We start from the raw sequence: 20,237 nt of genomic DNA on the forward strand, positions 1-20,237 counted from the left end.
AAATGGAAACTCTCCAGACAACCCCACCACTAAGTGAAACGCAGCACAAAGGGGGACCCTAGCGCAGAGAGTGGGTTTCCCCCCTGCCTAGCCTTGGAATCGGCAGTGAGTCCACTGTGCAGCACTGCAAAATATAATCGGAATCATCCAGCCGCTTCACTACTGCTCCAATGCAGGGAGTTCCTGTAATTGCTCCTGGAGGTGACAGAAAGGTCATAGTGAGATCTGAAGCTGTAGGCAAAGGGGAAAGAATTATATTCGCCTGGATCATGTTCGTGATTTGTTGCTGGCAATAGCTTTTTGGGCGGGAGGCAGGGAACAGGATGAGGGAGGTTTGGAATCCATTCTTTTTTAAAAGAAGAACGGTAATAACACTGACCGTCTGCCGCACCTGTCCCTTGTAAATCTCACAGGACTTTTACAAACAGAAATGAATCAAGCTTGGTGGTGGCTTCCACAAAATGGGGAAACTGAAGCACAGAATGGTTAAGTGCCTCATCAAGTCAGGCAGAGTCCGGAAGAGAACCCAAAAGTCCTGACTCCCAGTTTAGCGATCACTGGGCCATATGGGACCTTGGGGTAAGTGGACCATGGCCTTGGGGCTTGTGTTTTGTAGGGTGCCACTCGGATGGGCTAAAGCCTTCTGAGGGGGTTGTGGGGAGGGAGGGAGAGAGAGAAAGCCCCTGTAAGGGGTCATGGGGGAATAGGCCCCCTGTATGTGGAGGTATCCGTCCCTCACCCCACAGATAAAATACTATAATACATGCCATGTGGTGCCACCTGGTGAACTCCTAAGGCAAATATTTGCCCCATCCCCAAGTGTATCCCTTTCCCCCTCCCCCCCCCAGCTTCATCAGACCTGGCTTGCAGCAGCTGCCCCCTCCCCATTGCCCTCAATACCAGCTCCCTGTGTCTTGAAGGACAGCGGAGTGAAACAAGACCGCCAAGGTGGAATCGGATTGGCTGGATGGTAATAAATATGCAGATCAGCTGGGCCTAGGTACTGTCCCATTGGTGAAAGGCTAATGGTTATGCAGATTAGCTTGGTCTGGCTCTTTCCCTATTTGCTGGAGCTTCACATTTGGAGCTGCCCTCTCGGTTGGAGGCAATTGACTATACGAATTTGGGGGCTGAGCTTTCGGGCCCATTGGTGGCAGGATAATGAATATGCAGATTAGTCTGGTCTGGCTGCCTTCCCATTGGCTGCAGCCTTATTAAGATGCAGATCGCCGGTCTCCCTCTGCGGCTCCCTTGGCGGCGCTGGGGTGAGGGAGGCGGCCGGACCCCGCAGTCTCTTCCCGGCCGGCGGACGGGGCAGCTCTGCTCGGAGCTGGAGGCTCCCGGGCCGATGGCTGGATGGTTATGGGGCCAGGCAGCCTCCCCCCGGCGGCTGTGGAGCGGCTCCGGGGGCCGCGGCGGCGGCCTCTGCTCAGCATGGTGCTGCTGGTGTCCGTGTGCCTGGCCTCGCCGGCCGCAGGTAGCGGGGGAGCCGGGCCGGGGAGCAGGGCTGGATCGGGGCCAGTGGGAGGGGAGCCGAGCCGAGCCGGACCGGGGATACTGGGGGGACCCGGGCTGGAGAAGCTGGGGAGCGGGACCGGGGCTGGGGGATGCTGGACTGGGGCAGGTGGGAAGGGGGCCCCGGGCTGGGGATGGTGCGGGGAGCTGGACTGGGGATGCTGGGGGACCCGGCCTGGGGAGGGGGCAGCCAGACCGGGGATGCTGCGGGGCGGTGGGGGCTGGACTGGGGATGCTGGGGGACCCGGCCTGGGGAGGGGGCAGCCAGACCGGGGATGCTGCGGGGCGGTGGGGGGCTGGACTGGGGATGCTGGGGGGGAGCTGGACTGGGGCAGGTGGAGGGAGGGAAAGCGGGACCCGGGCAGGGGATGCTGGGGGGTAGGGGGAGCTGGACTGGGGATGCTGGGGGACCCGGCCTGGGGAGGGGGCAGCCAGACCGGGGATGCTGTGGGGCGGTGGGGGCTGGCTTGGGGATGCTGAGGGGGAGCTGGACTGGGGCAGGTGGAGGGAGGGAAAGCGGGACCCGGGCAGGGGATGCTGGGGTGGGGGGTGGGGGGAGCTGGACTGAGGGGAGCTGGGTTGGGGGAATGGGGGAGACGGACCAGGGAAGCTGGTTGTGGGGCTGGACTGGAGATGCTGGGAGCTGGACTGGAGCAGGTGGAGGAGAGAAAGGGGGAGCCGGACTGGGGATGCTGGAGGGAAGGGGGGAGCGGGACTGGGGCAGCGAGGGGAAGGGGCTGGGTAACTGGAGGGGAGCTGAGCTAGGAAGGAGGGGGTCGGAACTGGAATGGAAACTCAGGGGAGGGGCTGGGGAGAGTCAGCTGACGGGAGCAGCTGGAGATGGGCTGGGGGTGTTCCTGGGAACTGGGGGTGCTCATGCCTTGGGTCAGGGGGTACCCAGGCAGGTGTCTCATTTGAGGGGCTGCAGGGAGCACCCGAACACGTGCCTTGGCTGAGGGGCCCCCATGGGGGAAAGGGAGAGCCCAGAGCACATGCCTGGTGGGAGAGGTGCCTCTTTTGGGGACCCTGCTGTCTGGGAGCTGGGATCTCTTCCGGGCCCCTCTTGGTGGTGGAACATGGTTGGAAGGGGGAGCGCGGTACCAAAACACATGCCTTATGGGGGGACAGTATGGGGGGGCTTCAGGGTGTGCCTGAGTTGGGGACCCCTCTGTGGGGTGTGCTGAGGAGAAGCCTGGATGCTCAGCTTAGTTGGGGGGCGTGTTGTGGGGGTGGATGAGCCTTTTCTGGGAGGTTTGTTTTTCTATGAGGCGCGAACGTGCAGCTCCTGCCAAAGCAAACAAGGCGGCTGCCTGGAGCACAGAGGCGCCTTTCTGCTGCCGGTGGGCCAGCCAGGGACAGCGGCCCAAGGAGGGCTGGGTCAGCTCCCTCTCCATCCCCTGGGCTGGGGACCCCCTTCCCTGGCAGGGGCTGCACAGCGCTGTCCTCGCCACCGCCTGCTTCTCCGGACCCCAAGGCACTAACCAATAAAACCTCCTGGGGCTTGAAGGTCCAACTGGGAGGCCAGGACTTTCCCAGCCCTCCCTGCTTCTGGGCCCAATTCTGTTGCCCATGGGCGTGTGGGCACTGCCATTCCTGGTAGGCAGAGGAGTGATCCGCCTGATAGCTCCTGCTGTCGCAGGGGATTTCTGCTAACTAAACATGAAATACAGCCCAGTAGGTAGAGGGTTTGCACAAGACACTCTTGCACCCTGCGTGAAGACTAATGATGCGGAAAGAGAGCTGGGGCTTCATTTGAGCCCTCCACCCTGCAGTGAATTTACCCCACAAAGGGGCTGTGTATGTGTAAGATGTACTAACTTTGTTCTTTACAAAGCATTAAGATGTGGTTTAAACCTAAAGTGAGAGGGGGAAACAGAGGTCATTGTATCTTTGTGGTTCTATCTATGAACTTGTAGTTTTAATAGATGTCAGCTGTTTCACCCATTGCTGTACCTATGAAAATCCCTAGGCCATTGGAATGAAGCGTCTCTCTTTAATATTGGCTTTTAAGCAAAAAACAGCACAATATGCTGAGCAGAGTCTTTAAAATACAATTAATTGTGCTTGCGCGAAGCCATCAAAGTGCAAACGAGGCAGACTTAGGTGGGGAATGCAGTGAATGACGCACGTTCGCTCCTAGCAGACTTCGCATGTGGCTCAGAGCCCTTAGGAAGGTGGATAATTATCCCTATTTTACAGATGGAGGCAAAGGTCAAAAATATCAAATGTGCACTAATTTTGGGTGCATCAGTTCTTGGGTGCTCCGATGGAGATGCCTAGGGCCTGACGTGAGATGCTGAGATGCTGAGCACCCAGTGCTGTTACTGAGTTCGTTGGAAGTTATGGGTGCTCAGCATTTTGGAAAGTCAGGCTCCAATTGGGCATCCAAAATGAGTGGGTGATTTTAAAAACTTCAGCCTGAGTGATTCCTTCCCCCCCAAGCAGAGAAGATGGTGGCAGAATTGGGAACAGAACTCAGGAATCTGAACTCCCATATTCCATCCACAGTTCTTGATTCTAATTGCCGAGAAGTCTATAGAAAGTAACTTTTCCCTGAGAGTATAGAAAGTATAGCTAAAGAAAGTAACTTTTCTTCTTTTCCCTGAGTTGGAGGGAGAGCTGTTTTGTGCCTTAATGTAAAACTTAGCTAAATCTGTGACAGCAGTGTGTTCACACACGGCTGTGAGATGCTTCCAGGGAGGTGGATATTGTATGTTTAAGATCTGCAGCTAATCAGTACAGATTTGCATGCTGGGTCTAAAATTGCTGCATTGCTGATATCTGCCTCCAGGGAGGATACTGGATGAATTTAATAACTCACATTTTGTCCTTTAACATTTGAGTGCTGATTCAGGGTAGCAAACAGCGTAGCATTGTGTGTATAAGAACACAACACACACACAGTGCAGTGATATTTCTGAATATATGTAGGAAGAATAACAGTAGTCTAGCCGCCTTGCAGATTGTTACAGGCTTGACGAAATGTGGGTGGATATAAACCAGCCTTTCAAAATTCTCTTCACTTGAGGCGTGGAACTTTATTTTGAATAGCAAGTAAATCCTGATTTATTTTCTTTCTCTTCACAATGGCAAAAGCAGGCAGTCAATCTTGTGACTTGGCTGGTAAATTTCAGTGATAGTTTTGCCACTTTTGTATAGTATGTATATGAAAAGTGAATGCAAGTCATTGCATTGCATTGCCTGATGCTGTCTTATGTATGTTTGTAGTATGTTTTTTGCTCTGTCCCACCTTGGGGCGGGGGAGGTTATTTAATAAAAAACATAAGAAAATGCTGGTGACACTTAACTCTTGACTTAGTCCTTGTCTGTCTCAGGAGTACTGTGATGGCTGAGGTTGGTAAAGTGCTTTGGAGATGGCGCGCTGTCTTAAGTGCAAAGCAGTACCGGCGTTGATGGGTCACAAGAGCCGGTAGGCAGCATCTATATCTCCGTAAAGCTGTCATGAAGAGTTTGGCTTCTGTGTTTTCTCTACCTATAGGACTTCTGTTTTAAGCCCCTGGATAGGAGCTTTCATTGCAGTGTCGGGAGGAGGGAAGGATCCGTCTTTATATGACTTGTGCTTAGGGCAGACCTTAGATCTCTAGTTGCTAGTTAGCAGGTGGATCGTTGACACCCATCAGCTGCTTGCTGTTGATCAGAATGACCTTTTCTCCTTGCAGTGCGTTGCCAGCAGTGCCGAATCCAGCGCTGTAATGCAGACTACGTGGCTTCCACATCTCCTAACCATGCCTTGCCAGAGGAGACGCCGCTGGACGTGGATTATTGCATTGCCTTGCGGGCGTATTCGGTGTGCACCAGAAAGACAGCCAAATCCTGCCGGGGAGACCTGGTGTATCACTCGGCCGTCTTCCGGATCAAGGAACTCTTTACGCAGTACAACTGCTCCAGCGACGGGCCGACCTCCTCAGCGAACGCCCCCGGCACACCGGACCCTCTGGTTTCAGAGCTCTGCAGCTATGAGAGCAGATCTGGCTTTCAGAAGAAATTTGCCCACTGTGGATTATTTGGGGATCCCCATTTAAGGACCTTTAAAGATGAGTTTCAGACGTGTAAAGTGGAGGGAGCTTGGCCGCTAATAGACAATCAGTACCTGTCAGTCCAGGTCACCAACGTCCCAGTTGTTCTGGGATCCAGTGCCACTGCCACCAGCAAGGTAATCAGACCACTTTTTTAACAAACGAACAAACAAACCAACCAACCAGCCCCCCAACTCCCCACCCTTCTCCTTTAGCTTCTGTTAGGAGGGACTAAGTTGCTGTGGTCATCTGCTACCCCCTTGTGGTCATCGGAGGAAGTGAATTTCAGAGCGTGTACTTGAGAAACAGCCTCTGCTAGATGGGGGCTTAGAAATTGTGTGTTTGTTCTGTACCTTTCTCGCAGGTCTGTCATGTTACCATGGTCTTCCGTAATTACAGGACTGCATTAAAGGTTCAGCTGGTGTCCTTGGGCCCCGTGGGATGGTGAGGGCCTGCCTCCATAACAGAGCTGTGCAAACCTTCCATATGTAAGCGCCCCAAACCTGCCGAGTTTTGCGACAAACTCAGGACTGGTTCCCAAACCTTCAGGCAAGCCTGGCTTCACTTCAGGGTTTTAAGTGACGGATGGGAAAAGTGAATCTGATTGCAACTGAGTTTTGTTTTGAGATCTCTAGAGTTGGACAAAGCGTAGGGAGGAGAGGCAGTGCATCTTTGAACTCCTGCCAGCTGGAGCTAAGGAATTGGGTGGCTTTGTGTAGCCCCAAACCCTCTGTACAGTTCAAGTCTTGAGGGTGAAAAGCTTTTCTTCCAGCCTGGTCGGAGGTGGGTGGCTTTGGAAATTCTCCAAGTGGAAGATTAAAAATCGTTGTTTAAAAACCCCTTGTCCTACATCCTTCTCCCCGCCTACAGAAAGACAGTCAAGGACCTACTGGATGGCAGAGGAATTGTGATTTGTGACAGATGTTGCTCGTATTTCTTAGTGTACCACGGGCAGGTGTTCAGATGCTGCACTGATGAGCACAGTAGCAGAACTGGACTAGAATAAAACCCCTGCCAGGACCCTCTTTCGGGTCATGCTGTGGAGCAGGACTCGGTTCTCAGCTCGGGCCCTGACTTGGGGTGTGAATGTGGGCTAGTTAATCTGAGACACTCCTTCTGTGAAGCTCTTTGAGATCCCCAGAGGAGAGATGGGCTCAGGGCAAAGTATGATTCACTCCAGTGTCCCAGCTAACATCCCTTCTTGATCAAAACTGGCTTTCATCTCCAGCGCTGTGTGTGACTGCTGCGATTGTCTAGCTGCTTCGACAACAGTTTCTGCTTGTTGCTCTGGGATAACGTAGCTTCAGTATGAAAATCCCAACAACCACATTCTTCTGTCTTGCTTCTGGAAGTGTTAACTCGTGCATGTGGGTAGCATGGGCCTGACAACACGGCACACCACAGGTTCCCTCTTTGATCTGATGGAAGGGCACAGCACCAACATTAGCCATGCAAGCATCTTTCCCTGGCCTTGCAGGCTTCTCTGCCTTGCTGCATGATCTAAGGCACGAGCACCAGGGGCTGTGGCCATGGTGAATACCGGGGTGTGGGAAGCGGCGGGTTTTGTGATGGACAAATCCGCTTTCTAGGAATAAAGCCATTCACTTGGGTCATGTTCCCTGCACACTTCTGATGGAAACGACCTAAACTCTGCTCCCCAGTTTGGGATTAGAACCTATGGGGTTCTCGACCTTTTTCTTTCTGAGGCCACCCGCGCCCCCGCCCCAACATGTGATTAAATACTCCACGGCCCACCTGTGCCGCAGCTGGTTTTCTGCATATAAAAAGCCAGGGCTGGCATTAAGGGGCAGCAAGCAGGGCAGTGGCCCGTGGCTCCATGCCACAGGGCATCTGATGAAGCTAAGTTGCTCAGCCTTCTGCTTTAGCCCATGGCAAGGCTCAGGGCCCTGGGCTTCAGCCTTGGGTGGCAGGGCTTTGGCTTTCTATCCTGGGCCCCAGTGAGTCTAACTCTGTCCCTGCTTGGCGGACCCCCTGGAACCTGCTCACGGTCCCCCTGGGACCCCGAACATCTGGTTGAGAACCACTGGCCTAAAGGCTCCATACCCCATCTCCAATCCACCGAGGCCCTGCGCCATTCTACCCCTTCTTGCATTAGTGTGTCAGGAGTCGGTAGCTTTATGCAGGAAGGGTCGCCTTTTGCACAGACTAGACCAGCAGCCTAGGAATTGTGCTCCTCTGCATCTGTGGGCTTCATAGCTTTCTGGCCTCTCCAGCTCCCTTTGCTCTGCACTTGCAGGGAGGCCATTATCCGCCCCTTCTGTGGTGTTCTCTGTTTGGTCGGTGACCAGCTGTTTTCAGTAGCCGGGTTGAGCAGAGTGAAGCGTTAGAGAGGGTTGTATCTTTGGAAGTGCAATAGCTGTCACTAGCCAGCTGGGGAATGAGATGGTCAGGGCAGAGCTCAAGACACAGCTGGGGAGCTCTCCTGGCTCCCAGCCCCTTGATCAGTCTGCTAGGCCGCGCTACCTTTCGGGGTCTCCTGTCTGACAGGAAAACAAGCTGTTTGATCCTGCTTGTGCACCATTTTCCCCCCTCTGTTGGCCATACAGAGCAAACCAAGAGCTTCTCTCCCCTGTTCGCGTGCCTTTGGTCCCACCATAGAACTCCCTGACTCCTGGCCACGGAGACACTCGCAGTGGCTATCTGTGTGATACCACCTCCTTGTTCAGTCCCTCGTGCCCACTTCCCTCACTTTCCTTCCCTTCTTTCAGGGCATTGGCTTTTCTTGGCCACTGCTGCTTTATAGTTCTCCTGGGTGCTTTACCTCTACCGACCCCAGGTTGGTTTCTCCCTCCCTTTCAGCAGATCTTCTCCTGTTTGTATTCCCTTCCAGCCCCATCCTGCTTTCCTGTTGCTGCTGCGGCCCACGACCACTGCTGCTACTTCTTTGGCACTCATTAAAGGCGAACTCTGCAGATGCTTCCGCCTTCTGTTTGTCCCACTCTGCTCTGCCTCCCCCACATCCTCCGTCCTGACCTCCCTTTGGGTCTCCTGCTGCCGGGGTGAGGTGTGTTTTGGTCTCAGGAAGGCGTCTGCTACCCAGCTGAGCTTGAGAGCCTGGGGGCCTCTGTTCTGTTTTGCAGCTCCGACCTCTCACCTGGGCACCACCTCAGCTGCTTCTCCACCCGCCTCATTGCAGGGGCTCCTGCCAGTGCCGCAACATTGAAGAGTTGGTGTCGGGCACCCGCTCAGAGGGGCAACCCTCCTGTTTCCTCCTGGGTCTTCTCCAGTTGAGGGAAGCTGGGAGGTGTTTTTTTTCTTTCCATTTTTTTTCCCCTTCTGTGCTTCAGCTTCTTGGTTGTTGATTTAGACTCTGGGCCGTCCGCCTGCATTCTGGGTCCAGCTTTAACGGGCAGAGCACCCTGCGTGGACCCTGATACGTTCGGTCTCCTTGTGGCTACAACAACGAAGAAAGGATGAGTCTTAATCGTCGAGGTTAATGCTTACCCAGCAGCCGAGCGGGGGAGTGTCGGAGACAATCGCTTGGGTGTTGTAGGACAGGAGGGGAGGTCAGGGCATGCTCCATAGCAAATGCTGTTGGAGGCAGGCAGCTAGATAGGTGGTCAGGCTGGGGGAAGGCTGTGGTGCTCGGTGCCTCACTGAGGACTGCGTCTTTCCAACTCACCTTCCCTTCAGTCTTGAGTCTCCATCTTCCCTGCCATGTCTGCAGGGCGTGGCTCCCGGGAACGGGCACTTCGGGGCAGTAGCAAGGAGGTGAGGGGGGAAAATAAACCAGTTACAGGGCAGGGCTTAATTACAATCACCATCTTTGTATGTCAGCTGCTCAGTTCTTCATGGTGCTGGTAGGGCTTTCCGTTCCTTAAGGACTGATTTCCCTTTGTGGATGACTGAGGCCCCCACCTACCTCCCCCACCCACGATCTCCTAGACTGCTTATTTCTGCCCTCCTGTGGGTTGACATCCCCTCCTCTGCTGATTGTTTCAGCTGCCCAGCTGGTAATGGGTGAATGAACAGACACCAAAGAAGCCCTCCACCCCCCACAAAGGGAGAGAGAAAATGCTGCTTGGAGTAGCAGGAAGGAAGGATTCTCTCTAGTTTAGTTGGTCAAAGTCCCTGGAAACCATGAGGCGTGGATGGGTCTAGAACCAGGAGGAAGAGTGGCTTGGGGTAGATTGTAAGCACCTTGGGACAGGACTGTAAGAACATAAGAACGGCCATAATGGATCAGACCAAAGGTCCATCCAGCCCAGTATCCTGACTTCCGGCAGTGACCAATGCCAGGTGCCCCAGAGGGAATGAACAGAACAGGACTGGCAGTTTGTTCTGTTTATGCAGCACCTAGCGCAGAAAGGTCCTGGCCCATGGCTGGCGTTCCTAGGTGCTACGGAGACACAAATAATAAGAGGTGGGGGCAGCAGCTTGGCACACCCCAGCTTGAGAACGACTAGCGTAGACTGGAGTTTGATAACAGTGTGCCGTGCTGAAGCCTTTAGGGCACTTGTTGTCCTTACCTGCCTTCCCCATGTGTAAGCCCCTTCGTTTTCAGTTTAAAGCGATTTTTATCCGGGCTTTACAGAAAGTATTCTTTTTTCTTTCAGATTTTCACCCTACTTTTGTATCTTTTAAATATAAAAAATAACTGGTTTTATTAGGAACATACAATACATTGCATGAGATATCTGTATTATGATAATACATTAGTCTGTGTGTATACGCAAAGCTGCCTGTTGAAATGAGGCTCTGTATTAGTCTGGAAGATACACACAATAAACAGGCCCGCACGCAAGCTCTGCAGCGCGTGCGCATCTGAATGTACTGATGAATCTCACACCCGCCATGTACACATTTCAAGCTGTTAGCAGATAACGGTTTAAAGATTTGACACACTAAAATGGGAAGAAAATGAAAATCTGTCTCAGAATACATTTCAGAACACAAGGAAGTATTCAAAAGTTTAAAAAAAACAAAAATGGGAAAAGAATGAAGTTGAGTGTATGCGCTGCAAATTGTGTGGCCCAATTATTAAATTATTAAATGTAAATATTTATAGGCTAATAGTACACGTCAGGTCTACACTACAAACTTAGGTCGACATAAGCCGCATTAAGTGGATCTGATAATGTACGTGTCTACACTACCGAGTCCCTTCCGCCCACCTAAGTGGCCTGTAAAGTCGACTTCTGTACTCCACCTCCATGAGAGGCGTAGTGCTTGATTTGACATCCACACGTCGACATGGGGATAGTGTAGACAAGGCATTGTGTAATTCAAATTAATTGGCATCCAGGAGGTGTCCCACAGTGCTCCGCTGCGACCACTGTGGAGAGCACTTTCAACTCCACTGCACGTTACACAGGAAACAGTCACTCCCCTGTTAAAGCCCCGGGAACTTTTGAATGTTCATTTCCTGTTTGATCAGTGTGGAGAGCTCGCCAGCCCAGCTGATCATGGAGACTCAAGGCCCCAAACACGCTCCAGCATGGAGCACACAGGAGGTGGTGGATCTTATCGCTGTGTGGGGAGAAGAGTCCATGGAGGCAGAGCTCCGATCCAGCAGAAGAAACGCTGACGTCTATGCCAAGATCACGCGGGGCATGCGGGAGAAGGGCTACACCAGGGACAGGCAGCAGTACCGTGTGAAAATAAAGGACCTTCGGCAAGCATGCCAGAAGACAAGGGAGGCGAACAACCATTCTGGTTCTGCCCCACAGACATGCCACTTCTATGAGGAGCTGTATGCGATAATCGGCAACGACCCCATCACTACCCCAAAACGCCCCGTGGAGACCTCCTGGGCGACCTCAAGCAACAACGAGGAGGACATTGTTGATGATGAGGAGGAGAATGTGAGGCAGGCAAGCAGAGGATCCATTCTCTCCGACAGCCAAGAATTGTTTTTAACCCTGGAGCCCAACCCTACACAGGACCAGTTGGCGGTGGAGTGTGATGCTGGGAAAGGCATTTCTGGTGAGACCACATTTCCAGTCAAACTGTAGGGGTTACATGCTATTATATTTTATGTTTAATCTGAACAAAAACGTAGGTGTAATGGGTATCAATGGCCACTCCAGCTACGCAGAGGGTGCTCCCTGAAACAGACTGTTTATGTGCATGGGGATGGCCCGGGAATCCTCCATGGAGATCTCCAGGAAGCTTTCATAGAGGTACCCTGCAATCCTTTGCAGAAGGTTTCTGGGAAGGGCTGCCTTTTTTTGTTCACCCCAGTAGGACGCTTTCCCGCGCCACTCCAGTATTCACTCTGATGGCATCATTGCAACACAGAGCATTGCAACATACGGACCAGGTCTGTACCCAGACGTTTGCAGCATCTGCTCCCTTGCTGCCTCTGTTACCCTCAGGAGAGGGATATTGCATAGGGTCACCTATGGGAAACAAGGGAAGCTTTCAATGCTAGCCCTTAAACCGCAAATAATTCAGCAAGTAATCCACACCGTTTGGTGAAATATGGGTCACACCACCACACTTTCCCAAACGTGCCGTGGTTGTGATTGGAAGGGATCACCGTGTATCACAAGCAGAATTGGGGCGGAAAAAGGAAGGGGGTAGGGGTGGCAGCTTCTTGTTTGTCTCCCTTCCCCCCCCAACCGGGTGCTGCTTTTGTAAAAAAAAACCAAACTATTTGGGGGGGCTTTACCCTGGTGCCTGTCCTCAAGCACCATCCAGGTTGCTAAGGGAAAGGGGGCTTTTCTCAAGTTCCAACCTGTGATTCCAAGGATATCTTCACAAAAGCAGTAGCACAAAGCCTCTCGCCCGTGCCTCGTGGCCTTACTCACCCTAGCTGGAGCAGCGAACCAACACTTGCAATAGCCAGCGGTTGCGATTACATTGTGGCTTGCAGTGAAGTGCATTGAGGGGTGTTTTTTTATTTAAAAACAAAACCAAAAAAGTTTACCTTGCACCAGAAACTATGTAAGCACCGTCAATGCTACCCTTGTGCTTTGCAGCAGAAACCTAGTCCGTCGGCACATCGTCCACACTGGGACAGAGACTTTCCCAGATTAGAAGGCGGAAAAAAACTCAGGAGGACGTGTTCAATGCGTTAACGCGTGCCTCTGAGAGTGAGAAGATGGCACTTAGAGCATGGAGGGTTGCACTGTCCGAGAACATGGAGCTGGACAGGGAGGACAGGAGAGGATGCAGGAAGAGATGCTGCGGATTATGAATGAGCAGTCAGACATGTTGAGGCGTCTGGTTGAGGTTCATGAAAGGCAGCTGGATGCAAGAGTCCTGCTGCAGCCAATGCTGAACCTGCTGCCATCGTCGCCCAGTTCTACATCCTCCTCCCCCAAAAGTCCTATTAGGTGTGTGTGTGCGGGGGGGGGAGACAGGGTGTGTTCTGTATCCCTTGCACTCAACACCAGAGGGTACAAGGACCAGAAGGTGCCCATTCCTACACCTTTAATTGTTATTGCAGTGCATCTGTAAGCAAGCTTTCCTTGTTTCTCCCCCCACAGTGTTATCAGCCCTTTTGCCCCCAGGTTATCTTACTTTTCTTTGCTGTCTCTGTGTGCTTGTGTGCATAATAAAACTTAACAGATGGAGGAGAAAAGGCTCTTTATTCATTCAACACATGATGGTTGGTGAGGGTGGAGTTTACAGGGGAGAAAATGCAAGGAAGGGGACAGCTTGGTAGGGAACAACACAGATAAGTGTCACATTACTCTGGCTCATTGCTGAAACTAGTTTTCAAAGCCTCTTGGAGACACAGAGCTCCTCAATGTATTCTTATTGCCCTGGTTTCTGGCTGTTCAAAATTGGCTGCCAGGTGATCTGTCTCAACCCCCCACTCCAGCGGAAACTTTTCTCCCTTTGTTTCACAGATATTGTGGAGCAGACAGCAATAACAATGGGGATACTGCTTTCACTGAGGTCTAACCTAGTAAGCAAACAGCACCAGCAACCTTTTAAACGTCCAAAGGTACATTCCACCACCATTCTGCACTTGCTCAGCCTATGGTCGAACTGGTCCTTACTGCTGTTCAGGCTGCTGAACAGTACAGTACAGCAGTACAGCTTTGTGAGCCATGGAAGCAAGGAGCAGGCTGGGTCTCCCAGGATCATGATTGGCATTTCAACATCACCAATGGTTATTTTTCAGTCTGGAAAGAAAGTCCCTGCTTGCAGCTTTCTGAACAGACCTGAGTTCCCATGTTGATGTCGGTGAAACAGCCCCTGTGATCCACTAGCGCTTGCAATACCCTTGAGAAGTACCCCTTTTAGTTTATGTACTCTTTGGCAAGGTGGTCTGGTGCCAAGATAGGGATATGCATTCTATTGCCCCACCGCAGTTAGGGAACCCCAGCGAGACAAAACCATCCACTATGTCCTGCACGTTGCCCAGAATCACTACCCTTCTTAGAAGAAGTCTGTTAATGGCCCTGCAAACTTGGATCACAACAGATCCCATGTTAGATTTACTCACTCCAAATTGGTTCCCCACTGACTGGAAGCTTGCAAGGCCAGACTGCTACCCCAGAGCTATCACCACGCGCTTCTCCACTGTCAGAGCAGTTTTTATTTTACTATTGCTGCACTTCAGGGCCGGGGAACGCTCTTCACCCGGTTCCTGGAAAGTGGCCTTACGCATTCAAAAGTTCTGCAGCCAGTGCTCGTCATCCCATAGCTGCATAACGATGCAGTCCCACCAGTCAGTGCTCGTTTCCCAGGCCCAGAAACGGTGCTCAACCGTGTCAAGGTGATGCTTGACTGTCACCAGCAACTGTGAATTGCTTTGCTCTGTGTCTTCCAGCAGGGTGGCATCACATTGTGCCATGTGGCAACTCTTGTATCAGCTGTGTAAATACTGCAGGATAAGGCGCGAGATGTTTGTAATGCTCAGAACAACGGAGTACAGCTCAGCGGGGTCCATGTTTCTCGTGCTAGGGCGTCCACACAGCTAACCCAGCCTTATGAAAAAGGCTCGATTGTTTGCCATTGATTTCAGGGAGGGAGGGAGGTAAGTGCGTCACGGGAGGTTAACGCCCTGTTCCCCTAACCACCCGTGCCAATGTTTTGGTCCCATAAGGCATTGCAAGCCCAACCCAAAATTCCCCTTGGCTACGTGCCCTGAGGGATAGCTACCCACAGTGCACTGCTCCGGGCATTGATGCAGGCCCTGCTAGTGAGGATGCACTCCGCCGCCACAATGAGCATGGTGTAGACAAGCAAGATCGACTTGCTTCAGTCGGAGGCTTAATGTCGACTTCCATAAAGTCAGCTTAACTTTGTAGTGTAGACATGGCCTAAGTCTACTGCAGTAAACTGTTTATTCAAATGAAAAGTTTTAGTTGGGGGTTAGAGAAATACTGTTTTCTTAAACACAGAGGTGGCAAACCACATTGATGAACAGAATTCAAAGCTTTAATCTAAAATAAACCCCAATATTTACCCAGAAAAAATTATTAATATTTTTTTGCCCCGATTTTCACCTGTTTTATAATAAACACTGATCCATTCCCGAGAAAAATTAAATAAAATAAAAACGGAAAATGAAGGGCCCTACCCATGTGCTAGGCCTTGTTCAGAGATGAAGGCAAATATCCTGTCCTGTAGCAGGTATCCGGCTGGCACCTGGCTTCCCTTGCCGCCAGACAAGGGCACGGTGCTGATGGCCTCTTGTTGCCTAAGTTTAAACCTGTTCTGGAGCCTTGAAACAACTGCTGTCCCTAGTGAGTTCGGGGCTGGCCTCACAGGACACTGATGGTCTCTAACCATAGAAGAGGCACAGCAGAGTCTGGGAAGCTTCCCCTCCCCACCCCTCAACGTTGGCTGGGATAGCTCAGCTCGGGTCAGCCTCCGTCCGCACTTAGCCCTTCTGCTGAGTGAGCCGTTGTGAACACGCTTGAGGCCGTGGGGACATCTGCCGGCCCAGAGACTCGCCAGGTTGACATCCCGCCGGTTACCAAAAGTGACGTCGGCTCTGACGGCAGACGAGGTCGGAGTTAGAAGCAACGATGAACTTTGTGATTTATTAGCACTCGCTATGCTCGGTAGAACCCTGTCCTGGCAGCTGGATGTGCCAGCGGAGGGTTGTGGTGCCCGGAGGAGAGCTGCAGCTACGAGCGGGTCTTTAAGGTTGTGTGCGGAAATAAGTAGTTCTGGGCCCAGTGGCCTCAGCAATCCGGCCGCCAGGTTTGAAGCGACTTGAGCCAAGGTGTCTCGAGCAGAATAGGTATTCTGGAGGCCCTGGGTTCCTCACGATCCACCCCTATGGCTTTTAGAGCACAGTGGGGGGGGGCAAGCTTCAGCTCTAGTGGAATGTGTCACTGGGAAGTAGAGAACAGATGGCTTAGGGCAGAGGTCCCCAAAGTGCGGGGCGCCGCACAGCTGGGGACCAGGCCAGGCCCCATGGGGGGGCGGGAAGGGAGTGCCACCCAGGTCCACTCCTGGCCCCGGCCCCAGCTGCTGGCTCCTGCTGCCAGCCCCGTGCCCAGTGTCCCCCCTAATAGCGCTGCACCCAGGGCTCTGCGCCCAGCCTCGGCCCCCTTACCCCTGTCCACGTACCCCCTTCCCAGAGCCGTGACCCTGCTCCTGGCCCCAGCTCCCTGATCCTCGTCGGGTGGGAGGCACTGGGGTGGGGGAGAGGGAGGAGCTGATTGATGGGGCCCACCGGTGGGGGCTGAGCACCCACTATGTTTTCCCCGTGGGTGCTCCAGCCCCGGAGCACCCATGGAGTCAGTGCATATGCCCGAAGCCTTATTATGAGCTGCCACATCGCCCGGTGCCTTTCCCTAGTGGACATAGCTGCAGTGGGAGGTGGGGACCAGGCTGCGTTTTCACTAGGCTGATCTCATTGCTTTCCGTCTCCTCTGCAGATCACGCTGATCTTTAAGAGTTACCAGGGCTGCACGGAGCAGAAGGTTTATCAGGCAACCACAGAGGACCTACCGCTGGCGTTCAGTGATGGCACAAGAACCGGAGGGTGGCAGGAGGGAGCCAGCAGCCTGCGCATCCTGGAGAAGCCGGACGCCGGCCAGGTGGAAATCCAGGCCAACTACATTGGCAGCACCGTCATCATCCGCCAAGTGGGCCGCTACCTCACCTTCGCCATCCGTGTGCCGGAGGAGACCCTGAACCTCTCGGAGGAGAGCGCCGGCCTCCAGCTCTGTCTGCATGGCTGCCCGAAGAACGAGTTGATCCAGGAGCACAGGCTGAGCCTGGCGAGCTCTAGCCCGCTCTGGCCCAGTTCCCGACGGGCCTACACGGTGGAGATGGCCACCGAGCAGTGTCGCCACATCCTGCAGGTGGAGGATGTGTATTTCCAGTCCTGTGTCTTTGACCTGCTCACCACGGGGGACCCCGAGTTCTCCATGGCTGCTTACGGGGCCTTGGAAGACTTGAAGGCGCTGTACCCCAGCAGACTCAAGTTGCATACTGTGTCCAAGGCTATTAACGTGGCCACTGGTGCTCCAGAGCCTGGGCAGCCTGCTGCCTCGTTAGTCTGGTGCAGTCTTGCCTTCCTAAAGCTGCTCTGGTGCTGCTAATGAGTGTGGATCTTTTGCCAATATTGGGCCCCAGTATAGGAAGAGAGAAGCCCCTGGTACCTCCCAGCCTTGGAGCAGAGTGGAGGGTCCAAATTCTCCTCCCACCAAGCCGGCCTGCTTGGTCCAGCTGACTCCCACTCTCCGTTGCTAACTGAAGGCGAAGTGCGGCTTGCTCAGATATTCTGGTCTCCACTGAAGCCCATAAGCCACAGCTGCCCCCCCTGCCTTGTGAGCAAGAGTTGGGGACCAGCATTGGCTCTTGCTTTGCCAGGGCTGCTGCTTAGGAGGTTGGCCAGACTCTCAACTGGCCAGCTCCGAGGGAAATGCTGCCCCCATCCATAGCACCTGCTTACCGACCCCTTCTCCGTCACTGATGTGCGAGCAGAAGGCCCCTCATTCCTTCCCCACCCCGTCCTCCAGATAGAACCTCCTCCAGCTTTCCCTACTGCTGGCCCTTCGAGGGATTTCTCTGCCATCTCATGGCTGCCGTGCTCCTAGGTTGACCCCATGCTGACTTGGTGTTCTTACCAAGCGCTCAGCTTCCCTGTGCCATGATGAGCAAATTGGGTGGGGATACTACACGGCTGGGGCTGTTACTGGGAGTGGCCCCTTGTTTCCTCTGTGCTCCAAATCCAGAGCGATGGCTGTAGAAACAAAGCAAACTAAGAAGCCCTCTCTGCAGGTAGCCACGTGCCTCAGGAAACTACGCCCTGAAACCTGGCTGCTTTCCAGTGCCCCTGAGGAAAGCTGCCGGTTGGGGTAGGAAGGGGCAGGGGCAACTCTCGCGCTGTTCCTCCCGCAGAACTGTCTAGCCTGTGAAATGGTCACGATGGCTCATGCCCGTAGCCTGCTCCACCCCAGACACACGCTCCGTGGCTTCAGCTAGCCCAAGCCCAGATAGAGCCCTTTGTGGATTTGGGAGCTGCTGACCCTGAAGAAGCAGCTTCTCTTATTATCACTGCTAAGATGTGTAGATTTGTGCTCTCCAGCCTGTAAATGTCTGTACAACTGGTGTTCCTCCACGCAGCTGTTCTTTGTGGACTTCATAAACCTCCCCCCAACCAGCTGTTAATAGCATTTTAACCTCAATTGTCATTAAACCGCTGTTTTTTAAAGGGTCAGTGGTCTCTTGCCTGTATGCAGGGAAGGAGTCAAATGGCCTGAGCCTGCAGCCTGATCCCCGATGTGCTCAGGTACAAGGGCTGCTGGTCCCACAATATAAAGGCATAGATGTAATGCCCTCTGCAACAAATGGCATAAGAAGAAAGGCAGAGTGAGAGCTTCCCTTCTCAGCAGGAAGCAGCCTCCACGCTTGGAGCCTGGTCATTCATCGGAGGCCTTCACCAGCCCCTAGCCCAGTTTTCCCCTCTGCCGCCATGTCACTCTGTACCCTGCAGCATGATCTAGGCCAGGCTAAGCAGGTGCCCGGGCTCAAGCTGCATTTTTGCAACATGTCTGAAGTAGCTCTGCACAAGCGGGTGGACCAAAAAGAGCAGCAGTGGCGAGAGGGGCTGCCCGCCCTGTGTCCGTACCTATGGTCTCTGGCAGGATCGGATGGGGGGGTGGCCTCCCCTGCCACTGCACTGGGCTCTCCCTTGCTACCCCACCTCCAGCCGAGGGTAGCAAAACGTTTTGCTAGGTGAGCTGGTCTTGGAATGAATGCTGCAGCAGGCAGCGTGTTGCTTGCACGTTCTTGCCTCCCCTTGCAGCCCCTTTTCCTCTGTCCTAGGCCGGTGGCTGCAGCCCTAGAGCTGTGCCCGTGGTGCTGTGTGAGGACATCTTGCCCGAGCCAGTGGGTGGAGTATTGTACCAGGCTGCATGGTAGAGCTCCAGTCTCCCCTCTCCCAACCATGCACCCCGGCAGGAGTGCCGAGTCTGGGGGGGTGGGGGGGCAGGGCAAGCCCCTACTCCCTGACCCCATTTCCCTGGCAGGAACATGGCGGGGCGGGGGGCGGGAATGGGACTGCAGACAGAAGGGGTAGGGAGGGGGTCCCACTTGCTCTGGCCCAGGGCCCCACAAAACTGTAATCATCCTTTGAGTGCATCACACGGCGATTGGAAAAACGGTCTCCATACTGTTGCTTTTGCTGTTTAAACATAAACTAGAACAATAAGTGCACGTAGGAAGCCTCGGCCAGGAGCACCATGACTTTGAGGGGAAAACATTAAAAGCTAGCCTTATAGAGCCCTTATTTTCCCATCATCCTTTGCTTTCCTTGCACACCTTTCATTTGAGTATCTCAAAGCACTTTATAAACAAGGCCTGCCTGGAAAATAAATGTCAACTCCATTTTCAGAAGAGGAAATTGAAACAAACATGCAACACACCGGGCTGAACTAATAGCGAACACAAGATCCTGCTGCCCTGGTCTGACCACAGGCCCGCTTACCTTACGCTACAGATCAGAGGAGGGTTGAAATTGCTTTTTTCCCCTCTCTCTCTCTCTCTCTTGCCATGCTCAGATATTCTGGTCTAAGTTAATAGATGGGCCATCTTCGAGTTTGAGTCCTAAAGGGCTGGTCCATTTTATGTACAGAACTGCTCTGGGAAATAATCACAGTTAAAAATAAAACAGCCTTACTTTGTAACTAACAAATTAAATGAGTGAGAGAAGACAGTGGCTTAAAGAACAGCCCATTAGCCTTTTAGCTGATGTAGCTAATTGTGTAGGTCACTGAGCCTGGCCCGGTTCTGCTTCACTGGGGCATGTGTGATGCGGTTGGGTTTCAGAGGCAGTTCAGGTCCTTTTCTCCATGTCCCCAGCTCTGAAACACAAATGCTGCCACTCCCGGTCCTCCAGCATTCACCAGGGCTGGGGGCACCAATACAGTGAGAGGTGCTGGGGCAGCATGCAGACATTATGGGGATGGTGCCATCGAACATCCTAGAGAGCTACTGCCCTTTAGGGATGCCTGTTTATAAGGAAATTTGCTGGCATACAGCCCAAGTTGGACCCTACTTTCTGTTCATTTCCAATTCTCCAGGTCTTGCTGAATAGAGAGGGACCTTAAGTACATGCTTGACTGTAGCCGGGTGCTTAAGGGTATCGTGCCCCTGCAGCTGGCTGACGTAAAACCCAGCTTGGGGCGACACACATGCGCTAGCTTTGATCAAGTGAGTGTGCTAAAAACAGCAGAGTGGCCCTGGTGGCTTGGGCTAGCAGCTCAAGTGTGAGCCTGTCTGAGGTCCTAGGTAGGTGCT

At 53.2% G+C, this 20,237-nt stretch overlaps 1 protein-coding gene across 1 annotated transcript; it reads left to right on the top strand.

The window, feature by feature from the left end:
- Positions 1–1,230: 1,230 nt before the first annotated feature.
- LOC140903187 (repulsive guidance molecule A) lies at positions 1,231–18,150 on the top strand. Its single transcript, XM_073324071.2, has 3 exons — positions 1,231–1,477; positions 5,196–5,689; positions 16,367–18,150. The coding sequence occupies exons 1-3, from the start codon at positions 1,357–1,359 to the stop codon at positions 17,033–17,035; spliced, it is 1,284 nt and encodes a 427-aa protein (XP_073180172.1). The 5' UTR covers positions 1,231–1,356; the 3' UTR covers positions 17,036–18,150.
- The last annotated feature ends 2,087 nt before the right edge of the window (positions 18,151–20,237 follow it).

This window comes from Lepidochelys kempii, chromosome 25, assembly GCF_965140285.1.
Source record: "Lepidochelys kempii isolate rLepKem1 chromosome 25, rLepKem1.hap1, whole genome shotgun sequence".
Lineage (NCBI taxonomy): Eukaryota > Metazoa > Chordata > Testudines > Cheloniidae > Lepidochelys > Lepidochelys kempii.

Bases quoted from the DNA above. Each gene is read 5' to 3' on its own strand.
- LOC140903187 (XM_073324071.2), top strand. From the start codon at position 1,357: ATGGTTATGGGGCCAGGCAGCCTCCCCCCGGCGGCTGTGGAGCGGCTC. The intron at 1,478-5,195 runs GTAGCGGGGGAG...TTCTCCTTGCAG, and splicing joins CCTGGCCTCGCCGGCCGCAG to TGCGTTGCCAGCAGTGCCGA. The intron at 5,690-16,366 runs GTAATCAGACCA...TCTCCTCTGCAG, and splicing joins GTGCCACTGCCACCAGCAAG to ATCACGCTGATCTTTAAGAG.